Source organism: Palaemon carinicauda, chromosome 38 (genome assembly GCF_036898095.1).
Source record: "Palaemon carinicauda isolate YSFRI2023 chromosome 38, ASM3689809v2, whole genome shotgun sequence".
Lineage (NCBI taxonomy): Eukaryota > Metazoa > Arthropoda > Malacostraca > Decapoda > Palaemonidae > Palaemon > Palaemon carinicauda.
The window spans coordinates 10,477,211-10,498,709 of NC_090762.1; the positions used below are offsets into that span (position 1 = coordinate 10,477,211).

General features: G+C 41.2%; 3 protein-coding genes across 3 annotated transcripts in view; 2 read left to right on the forward strand and 1 right to left on the reverse strand.

The window, feature by feature from the left end:
• LOC137630053 (uro-adherence factor A-like) overlaps nucleotides 1–4,882 on the forward strand; it is a 38,751-nt gene extending 33,869 nt beyond the window's left edge. Inside the window, exon 6 of the mRNA XM_068361543.1 lies at nucleotides 892–4,882. Within this exon, the coding sequence (XP_068217644.1) occupies nucleotides 892–3,180 (2,289 nt within the window). The 3' untranslated portion in view covers nucleotides 3,181–4,882. The remainder of the gene's footprint in view (nucleotides 1–891) is intronic.
• A 4,377-nt stretch (nucleotides 4,883–9,259) lies between these two features.
• LOC137630054 (uncharacterized) lies at nucleotides 9,260–12,245 on the forward strand. Its single transcript, XM_068361544.1, has 2 exons — nucleotides 9,260–9,798; nucleotides 10,454–12,245. Exons 1-2 carry the CDS (start codon nucleotides 9,260–9,262, stop codon nucleotides 12,243–12,245), a joined length of 2,331 nt encoding a protein of 776 aa, XP_068217645.1.
• On the reverse strand, nucleotides 12,242–13,132 carry LOC137630055 (golgin subfamily A member 6-like protein 2). Its single transcript, XM_068361545.1, has one exon. It carries the CDS (start codon nucleotides 13,130–13,132, stop codon nucleotides 12,242–12,244), a length of 891 nt encoding a protein of 296 aa, XP_068217646.1.
• Between the last annotated feature and the right edge of the window lie 8,367 nt (nucleotides 13,133–21,499).

Sequence of the window (21,499 nt, forward strand, 5' to 3'; positions counted from 1 at the left end):
AATTAAACATCTAGGTACTGATGAGGTTATTGTAATCCATGCAATGTATAAACTACCTGTTTAGCTTTATCCAGACTAAGAAATTCAAGCAAATCTGACCTGCTTAAATAATGTTAATGAAACATAGGTAGTATTGAACCAATTTGTGCTATGTAAGTCCAGGTAGTCTTGAACCAATTTGTGCTATGTAAGTCCAGGTAGTCTTGAACCAATTTGTGCTATGTAAGTCCAGGTAGTCTTGAACCAGTTTGTGCTATGTAAGTCCAGGTAGTCTTGAACCAATTTGTGCTATGTAAGTCCAGGTAGTCTTGAACCAATTTGTGCTATGTAAGTCCAGGTAGTCTTGAACCAATTTGTGCTACGTAAGTCCTATGTATAGAGTAAAGTGGCTTTTTAACTCGTTCCATATTCCCATCTCGAATAAAAATTTTTACCTTTTTTTTTTAGCTTTAGATTATTTTAATACTGAATTAAATTATATGAAGTTTAGGGCATGTTATGTTTGCAAGTTTAAGGAAATTGACTACTTTGGAATGCAAGTAATTGTATTGTACTGTAGTATATTATCCCAAAACAAATTTCTCAATTGTGATATGCAAACTAAATACTAATGTCACTTTTCAAGGGATACTGTATTGATGATATAATCCTGTAATTATACTTTCCATTGCCTTTGGATTGACTAATTTTACAAAATAGCTTTATATCAGTTGTGTACTACAGTATGAATTTTTTAGCTTTCTCAAATAAGCATTTTGTAACTACCAATATTGGCTGCAGTCTCAAAGTTAAGTACTACTGTACTTTATCAAATTGATGGCCTATTCTATAAAATGATAAAATTGACCCATTTAAATTTCTGATTTTTTATTTTTTTATTTTTAATTACAGGGTTGTTACCTTGACCCACAGCTATACACAGGCGAGCCTTTTGTGGCAACTCCCGGTGGCTATGTGGTGCCTGTAGAAGCTGCCCCATCTGTATGCCAAGTGCATGGCTTCCAATACGTGACTGCACCCTTCCCTCAGCATCCCGACGAGGGCATTGTACAACATTCGCCTTACCTGCCAGGTGTTCTGCCAGATCTTGCAGCTCAACAGGTACAACATTTAGGAGGAGCCCTTCTAGACGACGGATCAAAACGGATATTTAGCGACTTGCAAGAGAAGGAAAGAAGGCAAATACAAGAAATACTTCAGGAGCAAAGAGCAAAAGTTGGCAAGTCCGATTCTACCGAATCTTCGGATTCAGGCGTTTCTGAATCTGAAGAAGCCGTTCCACCAGAATTTTCCTCTGATGAACATGATGCACATAATAAAGACCAAGATTCATTGCAGTCAAGTGAGAACACAGATGGCTCTTTGTTGGCTGAAAATGCTTCTGGAGCTCAGTGTGATGTGGATACCAGTATAGTTGAAATTAGTGAAGGCTTCAGTTCAGAAGAGAGTTTGGAAAGAAATATCAATGAAAAAACCAACTCTGAAATAAATGTTTCAAAAGATGCAAATTTAGATAATGCTCAATATAAACTATCAGGTGATAATTCCATAAAGGATAGTAGTCAAACCACTGATGATCAAAATCAACTAATATGTGACAATGATGCTTCCATCCAACCAGAATCAGACTTGATTGAGAATTGTACCACAGCCATTGAAACTGATAACTTGAACCAAAATTTCACCTCAAAAGACACACAAAACATAAACAGTTCCTGTAAAACAACTAATGCAAATATAGAATACTGTGCTCAGGAACAGAGCACATCAGGTTCAAGTGATAGCGATGTTGCAAGTTCAGAAGACGTAACCCAAGGAACGACAGAAAATCTTGATGATTTAGGGAATAAATCAGAACTTGATTTAATAGAAGCATCCCGAGTTTCTTGTAACCTTGTTAATGGTTCTGATAATGCACAGCTTATAGCTTCTTCCAATGAACAACATAACAAAGAAATTGTACCTCAAAACAACACAACTCAAGTGTCAAAGGAGTCTAGTTTTAGAACTGAAAATTCTGAATTGACACTTGAAAATGCTCAAGAATATTCTAATGAGGAACCTACAAATGTTCATGAACCAATAATTCCTCAAAGAATAGAATCTTTGCCTCGAGAAAATAGTTTAGAAGGAGAGAGCTTAAAAGACTTGAAAGTAACTGAAGCTGTTAAAAGGTGGATAAGAGAGGTAACGCCAGAAAAAGCGTTCTTCCTTTCAGAAGTTCAAACACGCTTGCTAGAAAACGAAATTCAAGAAGAAATGGATACTGAAGATGAATACATAGAGGATGAACTTCCACAATCAACAAATGTTAGGAATTCAAAAAACGTGGAAGGCAACCCTTTCGCTGCAGCGTCCAGTGATGCCCCAATTGTGGGCATGGAAAGCTGCAGCAAAAGGGTTGCTTTATCCAATAAACAAAGAGGAATATCTCCTGACACATTAGATGATTATGATGGTTCAAGTACAATTAGTAACCTGAGTAATGAGCATTTATACTCTGAGGCATCATCTAGCCAACCTGCCTCCTTTAGTCACAGCTTTGATGAGGAGGAAGTTGAGAAGTACACAGAAAACCCAAATATCTATAATCCTATTGCTTTTGCAAAATATTATCAATTAGGGATAGAAGTGGACGAAACAACACCTGCAGCCACTCCCATACCTCAAAGCAGTCTAATATCTCGTGAAACAACTCCTGTGGTTCAGATGGAGTCAGAGACTGTCAGCGAGTGTGGATCTGAAGATATTGAAACTATTCCACATAAGTATGATGTGGTTTGCCAATATACAGCTACCTCACCAATGTCCTTAGCTACTGAAATATTGAAAGCTGAAAAAGTCTTGAGCAATATGACCCACATTACAGGTTCACATAAAGAAAGTGAAGCCAGTAAAGGTCAGTTTGGCAATCCAGATATATACTTGAAGCATTATGGAAATACCCAGCGTACAGAGGTTGGTGATAGTGGAGTGCAGTCCGAGGAAAGCAGTGATGAAATGGAAGGACGCAGTAATGTTGGCAGCAGTGGTGTTGGATCATCACTCGCCTCAACGCCAGCAATATCTCCAGCGCATCAGGTTACAGGACAGCACACTCTTCAGCCTCATCCTTTAAGAAATTTAAGTGCTGGTGATGGTCCAGTACCCTGCAGGACAGTGTGCTGTGCTGTTATGTGAGTAACCCTCGAAGCATGTTTGGGAATTACTCAACTTTGTTAACCCTGTGGGGTAGAAGGCAGGCAAAGGGGTATCTCCTTAGCCTTCGCCCGCTCGTGCCTTACAGGGAAAAATTGCTGGGCAGGGGACTGCCCAGACACCGAGGGTACAACGCTTAAACTGCTGTGAACAGAGACCAACTGGGTCACATGCTCACCTGTTATCAATTCATGTACTCTATTCAAGAAAAGTTTGTGCAACTGTGTGCACGTTGGACTTAAAACAAAGTAGTGAGTCAGTGCGAGATTGCTGTAGGATAGTGTCCTTGAGTCACGCGACTTGCCGTGCTTTTGGTGCTATGGTTACCGAGGTTGAAGAGCATAGGGCCTCACATGGGTTGCACTGCACTTGAAATCTGCATACCTGTAGGGGATACTGCCTTTAAACCAGCTACATATACAGATAAACTTAAAACGCCACCCCCCACATAACACGTGAGTGCAATAGGCTGCTGCTCCTTGGTTAGTCCCCATCAGGTGTGTGGTTGTAAGTTTGTTAAGTCACATCACCCAGAATCGCTTCAATCTCATGCATTGTCATTGTGATAGGCATAGTAAACCCTATAGATAGTTGTTATTTATTTTTAGACTTGTGATGTTTTAGTGGTTAATGTAGGTGATGTTCTACCCTTGAGCATTTAGATGTCATTTGGGTAGTGTTGATGGTAGGTAGCGTTTTTGGCTGCTGCAGCGAACGTAGGTGTAGGTGGGCCTGGTGCCTCACAGGAGTGTGCAGGCTTGAACAGCAATCCTTACTTATTACATGTTGTTGATATCAAAATATGATGTTGTTGAGACATTGAATATATAAAGATATATATTCCTACCCTAAATCCTCATGTCAAATTATTGTAAATATAGCTATACTATATACAGATTTAATAATGCTCACAAGCCTGGTCACTCTGCATCCTATATTTTGTTGACAAGCAGTTTTAACAGAACTGCTGCTCTCCACATCACCAAGGAATGCCTCCTTTGTTGCTACTGTTGAATGTCAATGGAGACCCATTGCTGCATAACATTAAGTTGCTTAGAGCACAGCAATAGTTGGCCTATGCATGTCACTTCATCTGTTATTGTTATTATTAAAGGGCAGTGCTGCAGCTGGTAGTCTCCCATGAATATAGAGAGGAATAAGCTTGATTGTTAAACAACGAATTGTACGAAATGGTTGTTCGTGTAAGACACAGCAGTGAGTTTGAGTTGTTGTTTGTTATAGCTTGTATACAATGGAACTAAAAGTTTATCTATAAAGTTCACCTATTTTTGCTGAATGCCTGTTCCCAGGTTTTTACCTCTTGTTGTATCGTAAATTTATTGCTGACCAAAATGCACTATCTTTTGCATATCTTCAGCCTTCTAAGCAGTGGATTTTGATCCTATTGCCTCTGTGACTTTATAACTTTGGCAGCTGAACTGAAGTTATCCTGGCTGTGTTGAAAGATGAAAAAATGTTATTTCTTTATTATAAACCATAATTTCTTTTATTTTCCCATAAATAAAACCAGAGACCAACAATTTCGTTATCAATTTCCACTGATGCCATATTACTTAATATTCCATAGAAATGAAAGGATGTGTCCTCTATGGATGCACCAGAGCTGTTGGATTGTTATTTTCTTTTTGTAAATATAGAATCAAATAAAATTTGTTGTATTTAATTGACAATCTGTAATCCTTTAGAAAATTTTATGTAGATAATGCAAATTTTTACATTTTTGTAGTATCTTTTATGCTTACATTATTTTATCCATTAATTTTATTTTATATTTTTATTTCCCATGTCTACATATTGCATGCATCCTTTTCAAAAATGAATTCTTATGTTTCATACAAATTCTTCACTCACTTACCAGCCACATAACTTATTTTTTTTAAATATTATAGACACTACTGTACTGCCTTTATCAGACAAATGAGAGGATTTTCACCCAAACTATTGTATTGTCGGTGAGGTTAGTGGTTTTGGGAGACAACGCCTATAGGATTTTGTATGAAAAATATACTTGAAAAATATGTTTTGCCAATAACCCCATCATATTAGTATTTGTTTCAACACTAATTCAAACCTTCGTTGTTTAAGAGGAACACGGTATGACTTCAGCTAATCTAAAATTCGCCGTTTAATAATTTGTACAGGTAACAAGGTGGTGGTAGTTACCGCTGGGGGCGAATAAGCCCTGCCCACAAAACAAATCACCGACCTGCCACTTTAATTTCGGCCCTCTAACAGTATGTATGCTCTATGCAAACTATTAAACTTTGCTTGATTAATAATTCTGCTTTCTCTTTCCAGTGTTTGCTGCTTGCGTGCTGCGATGAAGACTTGACATGCAGGTCTACCCTAGTAAGCCTAGCAGCAATTGCATTAGGTTTAACTAATGATTATACAAGTTGTGACCTGTACTAGAGTGGACAGTTTTGGAAAGAAGACCAAAGAGATGTTTTGGCAGTTTTAATTGTTGGTGAACAGGCTCTTTAGCTCTCTCTCATCATACAGTTATCAATCTGCTGTACCTTCTTTGGCTTCCTCTAGATCTGAGTCCTCCTGAGGAAAACCGAAGGGAGACCCTGATTTGTGGGGGGGAGCTTCAGTGAAGGTAATATTCCACTCTTCCTTGATGATCACCCTCCTTTGTAGTGACCAATGATGACGACAGCGGAGATTTGGACCTGACGAAGTTGTGACTTTTCCTAGGCAGCAATGGAAATCTGTCGGCTTCAAAGCTATAAGGTGTTAGCCAGTGCAAGGACTACCTGGATTTATGTAGCAGTTCCCTCCTCTTCTGTTATTCCACCTGCTGAGGAAGCACAAGATGTGACAACCGCTGACGAGTCCTCGCTTTGGTAGAAAATCGTGGATCCTCTAGTGTGGTTTCATCATTGCTAACCAGAAAATTCTTGACGTCCTTCTCCTCCCAGCCCTGATTTTAACTTCATCTTCTGTGTCTAATAAGCCTTTGAACACAACATCATTGGCAACGAAGAAGCAGCAGCCACCTGCTTAGACCAATCATCACAAGAATATCTGATAGCGTCTCGCATACACTTGAGAGAGGAATTGGTACAGAGTACTGTACAAGTGATTAAACTTTTGCTACCAGTACAGTACTTGGTACTATATGGGTATGAGCACACTGTCAGGCGGGACGAAGGCTGCCGCTCTTATCCTACCTTCTTCAGTTAGCACCAAGGAGACTTCCTCACCAAGGAACACAGCCCAGCAGAGGGAGTGTGGTACTACAGATGTACACAGTCACCACATGTATGCTCGATTATTCTCCTTGTTCCAGGTATTCTCACTCTCTTGCCACACACCAGGTCTCCAAGCGTGCTCAGTCGATGTGTGATAATTCCTCCAGCGCTAGGACTCTACGCATGAAGACAGTGCTGATAGGACACCTGGATCCAGAGTTTCACATGACCAGACAATTTTTCATCACTTCTCACTGTAGTATTCAGTCGGTGTATGATAGTTCTTCCAGTACTGGGACTCCACGCATGCCGACTGCTGATAGGACACCTCAATCTAAAGCTTCACAAGATCAGATAATTTTTCACCACACTTCAAACTACTATTCTAGCAATTGTAATGTTATGTCACAGGGGGCCTGTCTTCTACTTTCTTTCATCACAAGAAGTCTTCTTATACGCTCCCTCCAAGCACCAGACCACCTTTTCAGGCGAGACTTTCATATGTGGGGAACAAGAGACCTTCCACTGCATTTCGAGCTTTGAGTTGAGGCAGATGACATCTCAAGATCGGTCTGAGGACTAATGCACATCTTCAATAAATATGTACTTGTTACCAGCGACAGGCTTTCTCGACACATTCATGCACCAAGAAGTACCCTCTCTACTGTTCAATCTTCAGAGGTACAAGCACAGTGCTTTGCTAACCCCGGAGAACGTGAGATCTAAGGGTATCCCAGTCTTAAAGGATCTCCAGTCCACAGGCTATCATCCCATTGTCAGTCTACCATCTTAGTTCAAGGGATCATTATAGACCCAACAGCAATGCATTTCTGCACCTTCACCTGGAGATATGCTGAATCCCAAGACAGAATACAGTGTGTTTTTCAAGGTTTTCTCTCACATCCAGGTGTTCAATAACTTAGGGAGGCAACATCCACAACTACGCTTTTCCTCCTTTCAGCTTTATTCTACAGGTTATCAATTCTTTTCTTATGTATCAACCTCTTTCAGGTGTTGAATTCCTTCAATCTTCACATCAAACCTTTCCTCGCTGTCTAATACCTTCTTTAATCTCATTAAACTCTTCACTCTCCAATACCTTCTTGGATCTCGGCATCAACCTCGTCTCACTGTCCAATACCTTCTTAGATCTCGGCATCAACCTCGTCTCACTGTCCAATACCTTCTTAGATCTCGGCATCAACCTCGTCTCACTGTCCAACACCTTCTTAGATCTCGGCATCAACCTAGTCTCACTGTCCAACACCTTGGATTTCCACATCAACCTCTCCTCACTGTCCGATACCTTCTCGGTTCTCGGCATCAACTTCTCCTCACTCCATTACTTTCTTGGATATAAGCATTAACCTCTCCTCACTGTCCAGTGCCTTCTTGGATCTCAGCATCAACCTCTTCTCATTGTCCAATACCTTCTTAGATCTCGGCATCAACCCCCTACTCACTGTCCAATACTTCCTAGGATCTCGGCATCAACCTCTCCTCACTGTCCAATGCTTTCCAGGATCTCGGCTTCAGCTTCTTCTCAATATCCAATACCTTCTTGAATCTCAACATCCTCATCTTACTGTCCAATACCTTCTTGGATCTCAGCATCGACCTCATCTCGCTGTCCAATACTTTCTTGGATTTCCACATCAGCCTCAACTCGCTGTCCAATACCTTCTTAGATCTCTGCATCAACCTCTTCTCACTGTCCAACACCTTCTTGGATCTCAGCATCAACCTCTCCTCTCTGTCCAAAACCTTCTTGGATGTCGGAATATACCTCTCCTCACTATCCAATAACTTCTTGAATCTCGGCATCAGCCTCTCCTCACTGTCCAATTCTTTCATTGATATCAGCATCAACCTCTCCTCACAGTCCAATAACTTCTTGGATCTTGGCATCCACCTCTCCTCACTGTCCGATACCTTCTTGGATCTCTGCGTCAACATCTCCTCACTGTCTAATGCCTTCTTGGATCTTGGCATAATTCAACTGCTCGCTTTCCAATACTTTCTTGGATGTCGATATCAGCCTCTTCTCAATGTCCAATAACTTCTTGTATCTCGGCATCAACCTATTTTCACTGTTCAATACCTTCTTGGATCTCAGCATCAACTTCTGCTTAGTGTCCAATACTTTCTTGGATCTCCTAATCAACCTCTCCAAACGGTCCGAAACCTTCTTGGATCTTGGCATCAACATCTTTTCACTGTCCAATACCTTCTTGGATCTCCGAATCAACCTCTCTAAACTGTCCAATACATTCTTGGATTTCCACAGCAACCTCTATAAACTGTCCAATACATTCTTGGATTTCCACAGCAACCTCTATAAACTGTCCAATACATTCTTGGATTTCCACAGCAACCCCTCTAAACTGTCCAATACATTCTTGGATTTCCACATTAACCTCTCCAAACTGTCCAATACATTCTTAGATCTCAGCATCAACCTCTCCAAACTGTTCGATACCTTCTTGGATCTCGGCATCATCTTCTCCTCACTATCCAATACCTTCTTGGATCTTGGCATCAACTTCTCCTCACTGTCCAATACCTTCTTGGATCTCCGAATCAACCTGTCTAACCTGTCCAGTACCTTCTTGGATTTCTGCATTGACCTCTCTAAACTGTCCAATACATTCTTGGATTTCCACATCAACCTCTCCAAACTGTCCAATACATTCTTAGATCTCGGCATCAACCTCTCCAAACTGTCCGATAACTTCTAAGATCTCAGTACCAACTTCTCCTCACTGTCCAATACCTTCTTGGATCTCCGCATCAACCGCTCCGAACTGTCCAGTACCATCTTGGATCTCGGCATCAATCTCTCCATGCTCTCCAATGTCTTCTTAGATCTCGGCATCAAGCTGTCCAAAACCTTCTTGGATCTCGGCATCAACCTCTCCAAACTGTCCAATATCTTCCTGGATCTCAGCATCAACCTCTCCTCACTGTCCAATACCTTCTTGGATCTCGGCATCAACCTCGTCTCACTGTCCAATACCTTCTTGGATCTCGGCATCAACCTCTCCTCACTATCCAATACCTTCTCGGATCTCGGCATCACCCTCTCCTCACTGTCCAATACCTTCTTGGATCTCGGCATCAACCTCGCCTCACTATCCAATACCTTCTTGGATCTCGGCATCAACCTCTCCTCACTATCCAATACCTTATTGGATCTCGGCATCAACCTCTCCTCACTGTCCAATACCTTCTTGGATCTCGGCATCAACCTCTCCTCACTATCCAATACCTTCTTGGATCTCGGCATCAACCTCTCCTTACTGTCCAATACCTTCTTAGATCTCGGCATCAACCTCTCCTCACTATCCAATACCTTCTTGGATCTCGGTACCCTCTCCTCGCTGTCAGTACCTTCTTGGGTCTCGACAACTTCTCACTATCCCTTACCTTCTTGGATCTCGGCCTCAACCTCGTCTCAATGTCCAATACCTTCTTGAATCTCAGCATCAGCTTCTTCTCATTGTCCAATACCTTCTTGGATCTCTGCATTAACCTCTTCTCACTGTCCAATACCTTCTTGGATCTCTGCATTACCCTCTTCTCACTGTCCAATACCTTCTTGGATCTCTGCATTACCCTCTTCTCACTGTCCAATACCTTCTTGGATCTCGGCATCAACCTCTCCTCACTATCCAATACCTTCTTGGATCTCGGTATCCTCTCCTCGCTGTCAGTACCTTCTTGGGTTTCGACAACTTCTCACTATCCCTTACCTTCTTGGATCTTGACATCAACTTCCCACTGTCCCTTACTTTCTTGGATCTCCACATCAACCCCTTCTCAATATCCAAATACCTTCTTGAATCTCAGCATCAGCTTCTTCTCATTGTCCAATACCTTCTTGGATCTTTGCATTAACCTCTTCTCACTGTCCAATACCTTCTTGGATCTCGGCATTAAACTCTTCTCACTGTCCAATACCTTCTTGGATCTCGGCATCAACCTCTCCTCACTATCCAATACCTTCTTGGATCTCGGTATCCTCTCCTCGCTGTCAGTACCTTCTTGGGTCTCGACAACTTCTCACTATCCCTTATCTTCTTGAATCTTGACATCAACTTCTCACTGTCCCTTACCCTCTTGGATCTCCACATCAACCTCTTCTCACTGTCCAATACCTTCCTGGATCTCGGCACCAACTTCACACTGTCCAATACCTTCTTGGATCTCGGCACCAACTTCTCACTGTCCAATACATTCTTGGAACTCGGCACCAACTTCTCACTGTCCAATATTTTCTTGGATCTCGACACCAACTTTTCACTGTCTAATAATTTCTTGGATCTTGACACCAACTTCTCACAGTCCAATACTTTCTTGGATCTTGACACCAACTTCTCACAGTCCAATACTCTCTTGAATCTCGGCACCAACTTCTCTCACTGTTCCTTAGTTTCTTGGATCTCGGCACCAACTTTTCACTGTCCAATAGTTTCTTCGATCTCGACACCAACTTCTCAGTCCAATACCTTCTTGGATCTTCAAATCAACCTCTTCTCATTGTCCAATACCTTCTTGAATCTCAGCATCAGCTTCTTCTCATTGACCAATACCTTCTTGGATCTCGGCATTAACCTCTTCTCACTGTCCAATACCTTCTTGGATCTCGGCATTAACCTCTTCTCACTGTCCAATACCTTCTTGGATCTCGGCATTAACCTCTTCTCACTGTCCAATACCTTCTTGGATCTCGGCATTAACCTCTTCTCACTGTCCAATACCTTCTTGGATCTCGGCATTAACCTCTTCTCACTGTCCAATACCTTCCTGGATCTCGGCACCAACTTCACACTGTCCAATACCTTCTTGGATCTCGGCACCAACTTCTCACTGTCCAATACATTCTTGGAACTCGGCACCAACTTCTCACTGTCCAATATTTTCTTGGATCTCGACACCAACTTTTCACTGTCTAATAATTTCTTGGATCTTGACACCAACTTCTCACAGTCCAATACTTTCTTGGATCTTGACACCAACTTCTCACAGTCCAATACTCTCTTGAATCTCGGCACCAACTTCTCTCACTGTTCCTTAGTTTCTTGGATCTCGGCACCAACTTTTCACTGTCCAATAGTTTCTTCGATCTCGACACCAACTTCTCAGTCCAATACCTTCTTGGATCTTCAAATCAACCTCTTCTCATTGTCCAATACCTTCTTGAATCTCAGCATCAGCTTCTTCTCATTGACCAATACCTTCTTGGATCTCGGCATTACCCTCATCTCACTGTCCAATACCTTCTTGAATCTCTGCATTAACCTCTTCTCACTGTCCAATACCTTCTTGGATCTCGGCATCAACATCATCTTGCTGTCTAATATCTTCTTGGATCTCGACATCAACCTCTTCTCACAGTCCAATACCTTCTTGGATCTTCAAATCAACCTCTTCTCAATGTCCAATACCTTCTTGAATCTCAGCATCTGCTTCTTCTCATTGACCAATACATTCTTGGATCTCTACATTACCCTCTTCTCACTGTCTAATACCTTCTTGGATCTCTGCATTAACCTCTTCTCACTATCCAATACCTTCTTGAATCTCGGCATTAACCTCTTCTCACTATCCAATACCTTCTTGGATCTCGGCATCAACCTCTCTTCACTGTCCAATACCTTCTTGGATCATGCATCAACATCATCTTGCTGTCCAATATCTTCTTGGGTCTCGACATCAACCTCTTCTCACTGTCCAATACCTTCTTGGATCTTAAGCATTAAACTCTTCTCACTGTCCAATACCTTCTTGGATCTCAGCATCAACCTCATATCACTGTCCAATACCTAATTGGTTCTATGCATCCACCTCTCCTCAATGTTCAGTACCTTCTTGGATCTTGGCATCAATTTCTCATCACGGTCCAATACTTTCTTGGATCTCCACATCAACCTTTCCAAACTGTCCAATACCTTCTTGGATCTCAGCATCATGTCCAAACTGTCCAATACCTTCTTGGATCTCAGCATCATGTCCAAACTGTCCAATACCTTCTTGGATCTCCGCATCAACCTCTCCAAACTGTCCAATACTTTCTTGGATCTCAGCATCATCTCCAAACTGTCCAATACCTTCTTGGATTTCTGCATCAACCTTTCCAAACTGTCCAATACCTTCTTGGATCTCCGCATCAACCTCTCCAAACTGTCCAATACTTTCTTGGATCTAAGCATCATGTCCAAACTGTCCAATACCTTCTTGGATCTCAGCATCATGTCCAAACTGTCCAATACCTTCTTGGATCTCAACATGTCCAAACTGTCCAATACCTTCTTGGATCTCGGCATCAACCTCTCCAAACTGTCCAATATTTTCTTGGATCTCCGCATCAACCTTTCCAAACTGTCCAATACCTTCTTGGATCTCAGCATCATGTCCAAACTATCCAATACCTTCTTGGATCTCCGCATCAACCTCTCCAAACTGTCAAATACCTTTTTGGGTCTCGGCGTCATCTCCAAACTGTCCGATACCTTCTTGGATCTCCGCATCAACCTCTCCAAACTGTCAAATACCTTTTTGGGTCTCGGCGTCATCTCCAAACTGTCCGATACCTTCTTGGATCTCAGCATCAACATCTCCAAATTGTACAATACCATCTTGGATCTCGTCATTAACCTTTCCAAACTGGCCAATACCTTCTTGGATCTTCTCAGCATCAACCTCTCCAATATCATCTTGGATCTCAGCATCAAACTCTCCTCACTGTCCAATACCTTCTAGAAGATCTGCATCTACCTCTCCAAACTGTCCGATACCTTCTCAGTTCTCGGCATCATCTCCTCACTCCATTACTTTCTTGGATATCAGCATTAACCTCTCTTCACTGTCCAGTGCCTTCTTGGATCTCAGTATCCTCTCCTCGCAGTTAATACCTTCTTGGATCTCGGCATCAGCTTCTCCTAACTCTCCAATACTTTCGTGGATCACGGCACCCACTTCTCACTGTCCAATACTTTCTTGGATCACGGCACCCACTTATCAGTGTCCAATACTTTCTTGGATCACGGCACCCACTTATCACTGTCCAATACTTTCTTGGATCTCGGCACCAACTTCTCACAGTCCAATTCTTTCTTGGATCTGGGCACCAACTTCTCACAGTCCAATTCTTTCTTGGATCTGGGCACCAACTTCTCACAGTCCAATTCTTTCTTGGATCTCGGCACCAACTTCTCACAGTCCAATTCTTTCTTGGATCTCGGCACCAACTTCTCACAGTCCAATTCTTTCTTGGATCTCGGCACCAACTTCTCACAGTCCAATTCTTTCTTGGATCTCGGAACCAACTTCTCACTGTCCAATACTTTCTTGGATCACGGCACCCACTTCTCACTGTCCAATACTTTCTTGGATCTCGGCACCAACTTCTCACAGTCCAATTCTTTCTTGGATCTCGGTACCAACTTCTCACTGTCCAATACTTTCTTGGATCTTGGCATCAACTTCTCGCTATCCTATACTTTCTTGGATCTCCACATCAACCTCTTCTCACTGTCCAATACCTTCTAGGATCTACTTTCGTGGATCTAGGCACCGACTTCTCACTGTCCAATACCTTCTTTGATCTCGCCACCAACTCACTGTCCAGTGCCTTCTTGGATCTCAGCATCAACTTTTTCCTCATTGTCCAACCAATGCCTTCTTGGATCTCTGCATCAACTAATCCTCACTGTCCAATACATTTTTGGATCTCGGTATCAACTTCTGCTCACTGTCCAATACTTTCTTGGATCTCGGCAACAATCTCTTCTCATTGTCCCATACATAATTGGATCTCTGCATCAACCTCTTTTCACTGTCCGATACCTTCTTGGATCTCTGCATCAACCTGTTTTCACTGTCCAATACCTTCTTGGATCTCGGCATCAACCTCTATTCACTGTCCAATACCTTCTTGGATCTTGGCATGAACCTCATTTCACTGGCCAATACCTTCATGGAACTCTGCATCAACCTCTTCTCACTGTCCAGTACCTACTTGAATATCAGCATCAACCTCTCTTCTCGTTCTAATACCTACTTGGATCTCGGCATCAACCTCTCCTCACTATCCAATACCATTTTGAATGTCAGCATCAACCTCTCTTCACTGTCTGAAATCTTCTTGGATCTCAGCATTAACCTCTCCTCACTGTCCAATACCTTCTTGGATATCAGCATCAACTTCCCCCTCACTGTCCAATAGCTTGTTGGATCTCAGCATCAACTTCTCCTCACTGTCCAAAACCATCTTGGATCTCGGCATCAATTTCTCACGGTCCAATACCTTTCTGGATCTCAGCATCAACTTTTCCTTACTATCCAATACCTTCTTATATCTTGTCATCAACCTATTCTCACTGTCCATTGCCTTCTTGCATCTATGCTTCAACAAATTGTCACTGTCCAATAGTTTCTTGCATCTTGGCATCAACTTCCCTTCACTATTCAATACCTTCATTGATCTAAGTATTAACCTGTCTATCCTCACTGTTCAATACCTTGGATCTCAGCATCAACCTCTCTTCACTGTTCAATACCTTCCTTGATCTCAGCATTAACCTGTCTGTCCTCAATGTCCAATACTTTCCTTGATCTCAGGAGATCCTCTCCTCGCTGTCCAATACGTATTTGGATTTCAGCCTCAATCTTTCTTCTGTCCAATACCTTCTTGGATTTTAACATTAACCTGTACTCACTGTCCAATACCTTCTTGGATCTCAGCATCAACCTCTCTTCACTGTCCAATACCATCTTGGATGTTGGCATCAACCTCTCTTCACTCTCCGAAACCTTCTTGGATCTCAGCACCAACCTCTCCTCACTGTCCAATACCTTCTTGGATCTCAGCACTAACCTGTCCAATAACTTCCTGGATCTCAGCACCAACCTCTCCTCACTGTCCAATACCTTCTTGGATCTCAGCACTAACCTGTCCAATAACTTCTTGGATCTCGGCATCAACCTCTCCTCACTGTCCAATACCTTCATGGATCTCAGCATCAACTTCCCCCTCACTGTCCAATAGCTTGTTGGATCTCAGCATCAACCTCTCCTCACTGTCCAATACCTTCATGGATCTCAGCATCAACTTCCCCCTCACTGTCCAATAGCTTGTTGGATCTCGGCATCAACCTCTCCTCACTGTCCAATACCATCTTGGGTCTCGGCATCTACTTCTCCTCACTGTCCAATACCATCTTGGATCTCGGCATCTACTTCTCCTCACTGTCCAATACCATCTTGGGTTTCGGCATCTACTTCTCCTCACTGTCCAATACCATCTTGGGTCTCGGCATCTACTTCTCCTCACTGTCCAATACCATCTTGGGTCTCGGCGTCTACTTCTCCTCACTGTCCAATACCATCTTGGGTCTCGGCATCTACTTCTCCTCACTGTCCAATACCATCTTGGGTCTCGGCGTCTACTTCTCCTCACTGTCCAATACCATCTTGGGTCTCGGCATCTACTTCTCCTCACTGTCCAATACCATCTTGGGTCTCGGCATCTACTTCTCCTCACTGTCCAATACCATCTTGGGTCTCGGCATCTACTTCTCCTCACTGTCCAATACCATCTTGGATCTCGGCATTTACTTCTCCTCACTGTCCAATACCATCTTGGGTCTCGGCATCTACTTCTCCTCACCGTCCAATACCATCTTGGATTTCGGCATCTACTTCTCCTCACTGTCCAATACCATCTTGGATCTCGGCATCTACTTCTCCTCACTGTCCAATACCATCTTGGGTCTCGGCATCTACTTCTCCTCACTGTCCAATACCATCTGGGGTCTCGGCAACTACTTCTCCTCACTGTCCAGTACCATCTTGGATGTCGGCATCAACTTCTCCTCACTGTCCAATACCATCTTGGATCTCGGCATGAACTTCTCACTGTCCAATATCTTTTTGTATCTCGGCACGAACTCACTGTCCAGTACCGCATCAACTTTTCCTTACTATCCAATACTGTACCTTCTTGCCATCAACCTCTTCTCACTGTCCAATGCCTTCTTGGATCTATGCTTCAACTAATTGTCACTGTCCAATAGTTTCTTGGATCTCTGCATTAATTTCTCTTCACTGTTCAATACCTTCTTGGATCTCAGCATCAACCTCTCTTCACTGTTCAATACCTTCCTTGATCTCGGCATTAACCTGTCCGTCCTCACTGTCCAATACCTTCTTTGATCTCAGAACCTCTCCTCACTGTCCAATACCTTCTTGGATTTTAGCATTAAGCTGTGCTCACTGTCCAATACCTTTTTGGATCTCATCGTTAATATTTCCTTACTGTCCAATGCCCTCCTGGATCTCAACATGAACCTCGCCTCACTATTCATAACTTGGATCTCAGGACGAACCTCTTCTCGCTGTCTGTCGTCATCTTGGATCTCAACATGAACCTCACCTTGCTATTCAATGACTTGGATCTCAACATCAGCCTCTAATCATCACCCAATAACTTGGATCTCTGCATTAGTGACTCACTCACTATGATCATTCAATGCCTTTGTTCTAAGCATCAACCTTTCCTCACTATCTAATGTCTTTATTTTTTACATCAACCTCTCCCTGATGAGCCCAAGATGCTTTTGCACCCAGCTTAATATCACTAATTAATGTGAAAGCTATTAGGTGATGCATGATCTCCATATTGGCATGAGGAGTTATCATGAACATATGTCCCTATCGGCGTACATTATGGTACTAGAGACTTTTCTGTTTTGGACCATTGACCAGCTACTTTCAAAACAATCGTTGACTCGCACCAGGTTCCTAATCACTATCCAATTACCAAGGTAGCAGTGAACAGCAAAGTTCTGTACAGCACAGTATGCACATACGGTAAGAAACAATCATTCTTATCTCATTAGGAGCAAGAAAGGTGGGCCCATGTTATCTCAACGTCCCCTGGCCTATGATGCTGATGTTTGGTACAAATAGGGCAACTCTTCTGTTTTGATGCTACAGCTGGAACTGTAACACCATCACGCACTCGCTTGAAAGACCCCAAAAGTACCACATAGCTCCTGAGTACCATCACTCCCTCGAAATTTTAGTTAAAGGCCTTCCCACGCAACTATCCTCTTCGTCGACAAAGAGAAAAATATCTGTTGAAGGTGATAGATGATGGAGCAGAGTTTGGTAGAGATGGAAATAACAGGGTGAATTCTCCTTCCTCTTGTCAAACATACATTCTTTCTGTCACAGACAGACGTCTTGGTACGGGTGACCTATACTGCGCTGGCTCAGAGGAGGTTACAAAAAGTTTCTCCACCATAACACAAGCTCCTACCATAGGGTTTGTCGCAAGGGGTCACCATCTGTGGAATGCTGTCGGAGTCAGGTAACCCCACTAGACAAATAATCTAAACTATCTGGCATGCAGTTAGGGGAGAAACTGTCCAAATTGAGTAAATACTTTACAAGACAGAGAAACTACCACAAAGTGAGAAGTTACTCTCTAGAATCCTCATCATCTTGATTGAAAGAGCAAAAACAAACACTTCAAAGGGGGCTGCATACAGCATCCTGCTTCATAAAGGTACGCAACACATATGGTTGTGAAGGTTTGCATTCTCATAGGGACAAAATGCATTTCTTTACATGGTCACCTGTGTGTATCTGCTTACAGTATAAGCAAATGTGCTCAAAAAAAAAAGAAAAAAAAATAATTAAATACCAAAAAAATCAAGTGTAACCGCACCCTGTACCCATTACGGCCTAAGGTGTGGTGCGGTTTAGATTCCCCACACTTGCATAGAACAGAAGCTCTTACCTTGAACGGGCCATATAAGATAACATTCTTGACGCCAGCAAGAGATTGCAAGGGTTCTTGTATCTTGAAGGAGGATGATAACTATGCTGGACCTGCATGGCAAATACAAGACAGACAGGATGATGATGAGATGAATGAAGCCAGAAAACACTAGTGATGACTGGATGGGAGAGAATCCAGAGCTAAAGCCTAGGGGTGCTGTCTGCTGCGCTTTAATATAAACTATACACTCGAGACCTCTCTGATCCGGGAGAAGTTGTTTTTTTTGTAAACTCGACACCTCAGATCCGGGAGAAATTGTTTTCTTGTACCCTTGCTTCGCTTGGTGTTAGCAAACTTCCTTAATAATGTAATGACCATTCAAGCACTGCTGAAGAAATTTTAAATAATGCATAGGAATAACTCCATTTTCTGGTTAATGACACCTGCTTGCTGGTAATAACATGCAATAAGGCTTGGATTAATCAGAAACAATGCAAAATATACAAAAATTGTGAAGTAGAAATGATTGAATTCTCAACTTTTTGTACACATTTAACTTTTTCTAAATGAATATACATACACAAGTCAAAATTGAAACAGCTTGGTAGCAAGGATGCTTTTAAATTTATGAATTTCAGCGATGTAGCCCAAACCTGGGGCCTGTGAGGCCATTCAGTACCCAAGAGCAACTGGGGGGAAAACCCAGCAATTATACTACGAAGTAGAGGTTCGACAGCAAGATGGCATGAAGGAAGACAACGGTGGTAAAGTAGGATATAAAGTAAGTGCAGCTATGGGTTGAAGAAATGCTGCAAAGACCCTAAAAGTTTTCAGAACATAAACAATATTTCCAATTAGTGTTATAAAACTATGAGCAGCTGAAATGATGCATGAAAGTCATGCACTTCTACTGTGCTCTAGCTGCATTTTCATCTCAGTAACTAGTTAAAATGAAATTAATGCAAACATACTTTGAATCCCACAAAGAAAAGGTAGCTTATCTCTCTGAATTTTTGATGTAGGTAAAGCTAAGGAAGTTTTATCAATCAGGATAATTGAAGAAAAGATTATCCAAAGGTTACATTTGAGGATCTCTCAAAAGTACCCAAGTGCAACATCCAAATTCCATCTAAACAGATTTTGAGATAAATTTTTTCAATAATGGACCTATTTCTAATTACATTGATAGCAGCTAAATATAAACCAACATGTTGCAAAATTGCAGTCAACAGATCTATAAACCTTAATTGACGCAACAAAAAAAATTTTCATATTTTATAAACCTCTTGGATATATCGGGTATCTTATACTTTTCACAAAAAAGTAAATATACCATTGATGCCAATAAAATATATCAATAGAATACTTCAAGGCTGTCCTGAAGTAAAGTCTACGTAAAATTACATGTACATATCTGAGAATACGATGGTGTTATCATGCTATTAGCTGTAGCATGAGAGGGTTTAGGTAAAATATCCATCTTTGTGGTTGTATGAGACTTCCGTTTGCAAACTGATTTAGTTTTCTTGCTAGAGGAAGGTAAGTGAACCACTCTCTTTGGGGCCAAAATTGAGCTATGACAACTATCCATCTTCTGAGAGTCCCAAAACTTGTTGATAAAATTCATGGCAAAATTTTGAAATGCATAAATTTATCATTTTGGCCAATCTTATTGAATAGCATCCACTGCCATAACAAACGGATGGTAATGCAGATTGGTTTTCCCCAAACTTTCAGGATATCCAGATATCTGAGGATTGAGACCATTATGTTGGTACCATTTGGTCCTTCCTTCTTAATTACTCTTCCAACATATTTTCATTCTGTGTAATGATGCTGTTTACTCGATCGTCCAATTTATCAGCGGGGAAAACAGATTTCAAATGTACAATGGTGAAAAATATTCCAGGAAGTTTCACTGAAATAATTAGACTTTCAGTACATAGGTGGCCTGTCCTATAAGTACAATCACCATAGATTTGTCATGAAAGCCTGGTGGTATTCAAATTACATACATAAATTTACAAATAAGGCAACATTTCTAATTACTGTATATACACCAGAGACGACATGTTAGAAAAATTTCCTCACAGGAAACGTGTAATTTATGGTAGTAAGATAAAATACTGCAACAAAAATAAACAGTAATTAATGTCATGGTAGCAAATGTCTATTTTTATTTTACCAAATAAGTCCTATCTGTTACAGATAATGCAGTTTTAACCTTATAAAAACTAATCACTAATATCATATACGTGATATAGTAGAAAACTTAAATCATTATACCCAATGTTTGCTGACTTTGATTATACAATCCTAAATATAAAATATGAACATAGAAATATTTATACAGCCGTATTGAACTTATAATGTTGTTGCGTAACATACAAAACTTATCTTTTCTCCTCATGCTAACATTCATTTCTAACAGAATATTTAAATTTTCATAAGCATTATAAATTTATGTCAATAGTACTTTGAGCACTAATAGAATAAAAAAAGGCTAATGTTTACATGTTTGTATTACACTCGGATACAAAGACTAAGGAGCCATTGCAAAAAAAATTAATAAAACCTTAAACATGAAAAACACAAGTTGTTTACAGTATTTACATTGGTGAGATTACTGGATTTGTTATTGGTTAAAACCAAGTTTAGTAGAAATGAAACACCACTAGCATTGCTACAAATAAATGTAGTTAATAAGGAATATCTAGTAATCCAAGATGCTTGAGTTCAGTTTAGCAGCAATGAGTCACTTAAAATCACAGGTGTTACTAACTTTGGCTATGACTTGATTGAATACCCAATTTTAGGAAACTAAAGATTGCACTGCAATATTTGATTTTACAAGGAGTGCAACATAACCCTTGCAAATTTGAAAGAAGTGTCGAAATGACAATTCAATGATCCACAGTAGAAAGTAACGAACGAAGTGCTTGCCCAGCAAAACAAATAAGTTAAGATGAATGGTCTACACACTCAACTTGACCAAGCTGCCCTTGTCAGATGGTCTAACAGGTACTAAATATTATCCTAGATCTGACCTCTCTGCAGGTTATATCCTAAAGGAAGACCCGAAAGCGTCTCAAGAGATACAAGGCGAGTGGGTTCATATACTTTACTAGAAAAGTACCCATCAGCCAGATTTTAGTTGTACAGTATAGTAAAATCCTGAGCTAAGCAGGACCACGAAAACCTGAACAAATTTTTCCTTATAGAGTTTTAGAGTGAGATAAGGCCTCCTCTCCATGGCTAGGATAAAGTGATCCCTATACAACAGTCTACAATATAA

Bases quoted from the DNA above. Each gene is read 5' to 3' on its own strand.
- LOC137630054 (XM_068361544.1), top strand. From the start codon at position 9,260: ATGCTCTCCAATGTCTTCTTAGATCTCGGCATCAAGCTGTCCAAAACC. The intron at 9,799-10,453 runs GTCAGTACCTTC...CCTCGCTGTCAG, and splicing joins CTCGGTACCCTCTCCTCGCT to TACCTTCTTGGGTCTCGACA.
- LOC137630055 (XM_068361545.1), bottom strand. From the start codon at position 13,132: ATGATATTGGAGAGGTTGATGCTGAGAAGATCCAAGAAGGTATTGGCC.